Source organism: Limulus polyphemus, unplaced genomic scaffold, assembly GCF_000517525.1.
Source record: "Limulus polyphemus unplaced genomic scaffold, Limulus_polyphemus-2.1.2 Scaffold813, whole genome shotgun sequence".
Taxonomy (NCBI): domain Eukaryota; kingdom Metazoa; phylum Arthropoda; class Merostomata; order Xiphosura; family Limulidae; genus Limulus; species Limulus polyphemus.
The window spans coordinates 275,452-278,562 of NW_013666423.1; the positions used below are offsets into that span (position 1 = coordinate 275,452).

A 3,111-nucleotide genomic window follows, 5' to 3' on the forward strand; every position below is an offset into this window, starting at 1 on the left:
ACTCTCCACTTTGTGTCACAATCTTACAAATGCTTGAAATAGTCTATTAAAAAAGCATGCGAGTAGTAAGCATCTAAGGTGCACTTATCATTTTTGGAGAGGAAAGTGGTGGAGAAATGTGGTTCTGTTTTGTCCCCAATGACTCCAACAAAGAAAAGTTTATAGTGAGCAGAAATTTAGGCATGAGTATTCAAAAAAAAAGGTTCAATGATATTGTGTCATCTTCAAAAGGTATGAATTATGCAAGATGTACAACTTGTGTGTGATTTCTATATTGCTCACGGAGATGAAAATGAGATAAAAAAATCTTGAAATTACAAAACACCAGTACCTTAAAACAAGGCTGATAAAGAAGATGGATATGGTACAAAACTATGTTTCTCCCAAGAATTTACAGATGATTTCCTAAAGAAAGTTAATAGTGCTACTTACAGGGCTCTTAATCAGTAGTACACTGTAATTAAGTATTAAATAAAATGTAATTAGTAGCAACATCATTTCCATTTACATATTTTGCTATTTTTCGCTTGTCCCCATAGGGATTACTATTTTTCAAAATTTTTTGTTGGCAGGTCTGCAGATCAAATAGGTTACATTTAACATTGTTTAGATAAATGCCTTGATTATCAGGATAATCATCTTTATTTTATCATTCAACTTATACTTGAAGCCTGCATATCTAATTCCTTCCTGTTGTAATATATTCAAGTTGCTATTATTCTATAAAGAAGTGAGGTTTGCATTACAGGATATTGCAATTAACTCTTGACACTAAAATATTCAACACGAAAGATAATAAAAAAATTAAACAAAAAACCTGGTACTAAATTGTCATTGAACCAAATTTATGGATAATTTCTACCTTCTAATTTTATTTTCTCTAATATCAATGTTAATCTATAAAAGTTCATTTTTCAGTCATTACACTATATATCATTAGACATTTACTCAGTTAGCCAGATCTAAGAATCATCATCTAAACCAAAAAGCTGTTTTCAGGTGTCACTGAAGAGACAGTACAACAACCAGTATTGTACTAGCAGGCATCTCATGTCAGGAAATGATTGGTATGAAACACAAGCTTTTCGTGCCCTGAACCAAGCTCTGGGTCGATGTATCAGACATAGGTGAGTTGGGTATTATGGTTGGTTAATATGAGCAAAATAGCATTGATTTTTATTAATCTCACAGTAAATTAAAAGTATAAACAAGTAATAATATGTTGAACAGTACAGTCATTTGACGTATTTACTAAGTTAGGTACTAACAAGCATATTCTGTTGATCATGCTGATACCTAATTTAATTACTATAATTTGGAAATAAAGAACAGTTTTTTAAGATGTACAGCCACCTGAAATAGTTACTGAGTTAGGTATTAACAAAAATATTCTGTTAACTGACACCTGATTTAATTACAACAATATATGCTTATAAAGAACAATTTGTTGAAGAGTACAGAAACTATTATGGTTTAGAAACAACAAATACTGCATTTTAGTTACTGCTTTTAGTAAGTAGTATTTTAATGCTTTTTTGTTGTTTTTTTCAGAACTGATTGGGGAGCTCTCATTGTTGTGGATGAACGTTTCCAGAAAAACCATAAGTATATTTTAGGTATGTACTAGGTTGTTTTGAAGGGTAAAAAACCATTAATATGATTTACTTCAGATCCAAGGTCACATTCTAAGTCATGTCTTGTACTGTGTAGTTAATAAGCAATTAACTCTCAACATGGGCTCAGTCAACTTGACTGATCATGTGATCTCTTTGTACTCGTTCAAAGTCTATATAGATTTGATACTACTAACTGTTGATACAGTGGCAGTTTTTCAGTAAGCATTCTAAGTCTTTCACATGCAAAAAATCATATTTTATTGAAGTATTTTTAATATACTCAAAATAGATTTATCCTTGAATATATCAATTATTTGTGTTGAATAGTCCGAGTGCAAAGTGATTTTCATCTTAAGATTAAAAACAATTTTCTTCATCAAATTTCCTTTGTGTAATCCCTAAAACTTTCTAAATAGATTTCAAACGTTTTTTTTAGTAAAACTTTATAGTTTATCTGTTATTTTCTCTACCCTGTCTCAAAATGGGATCGGTTAATTCGGCCGACCTCTTAACCACCAAAAAAATATCAAAGTAAACCTAAATTACTCTTTTTTTCTTTCTAGAATGACTTCAAATTGTAACATGAAACTACATTCGTTTATCCCTAGTAGCTTTAAACTTTAACAATATACATCTATTTAGAATTAAATTTTATTGTGTTATTGCCCTTTGAACCATGTCTAACTACTGTTTGCTCCAATACAAGTTGTAAATCACTTGGGTAACATGCAGCTCATGTTACACTTTCAAATTACATTACCCACGAGCTACTCCAAGCTGCTTGCATTCGTGCCTCGTTCAATATTTTTATTATTATTATTGTTTATTTTACCTAATCTAACCTTAACTAACCTAAAGATATCCCTATTTTTACACTTTAGTTACTTTTATAATAATGAATATTGAATAAACATGAAAAACATTAAATAAAGTACTTACACAAATATTAATTTTTTTGCTGTCAACTATAGATGACACTTAACCCTACTTTTTTATACTAATGGTAGTTGTGCATTAAATAATTTTTATTTAATTAAATAATGTACCAAAAAATATAGACTAATAACATGCAAAAAGCAGACAATTTCCTCTAACAATCACAATTTTTCTGGCTTTCTAACTATACAACAAGAGCCATTACAAATACATCCAAGCTAGTCATTAGCTTTCCCAAGGGAACAGAACTTGTACTCTGAGTGAAATTAATGATTATCTGTTCAGAAAACAACATTATACAATACGTTATTTGATAGATAAAAACCTTGGCTTTCTATTGGTTATAGATAATATATGATGAAACGTAAGAGAGAACCATCAACAAATTGTGAAAGAAAGGATGTGGCAGGAGGGGTCTGATTTTCTATTTGATAGCTCTGTAACCAAACAAATTTGAAGGCTATAAAAATTATAGTTTGTTTGAGCAATAACAATTTTATAGAGTATTTTTACGTTTAATTTCGTACTTTTTTGTATTAATATGGTTTACATCAGGATC

General features: G+C 29.9%; 1 protein-coding gene across 1 annotated transcript in view; it reads left to right on the forward strand.

Annotated features, from left to right (window-relative positions):
- The window catches only part of LOC106460671 (Fanconi anemia group J protein-like), a 74,448-nt gene that overhangs the window by 68,920 nt on the left and 2,417 nt on the right, over window positions 1-3,111 (forward strand). Inside the window, exons 21-23 of the mRNA XM_022387431.1 lie at window positions 203-231; window positions 1,000-1,127; window positions 1,552-1,616. Coding sequence (XP_022243139.1) covers window positions 203-231; window positions 1,000-1,127; window positions 1,552-1,616 — 222 coding nt within the window. The remainder of the gene's footprint in view (window positions 1-202; window positions 232-999; window positions 1,128-1,551; window positions 1,617-3,111) is intronic.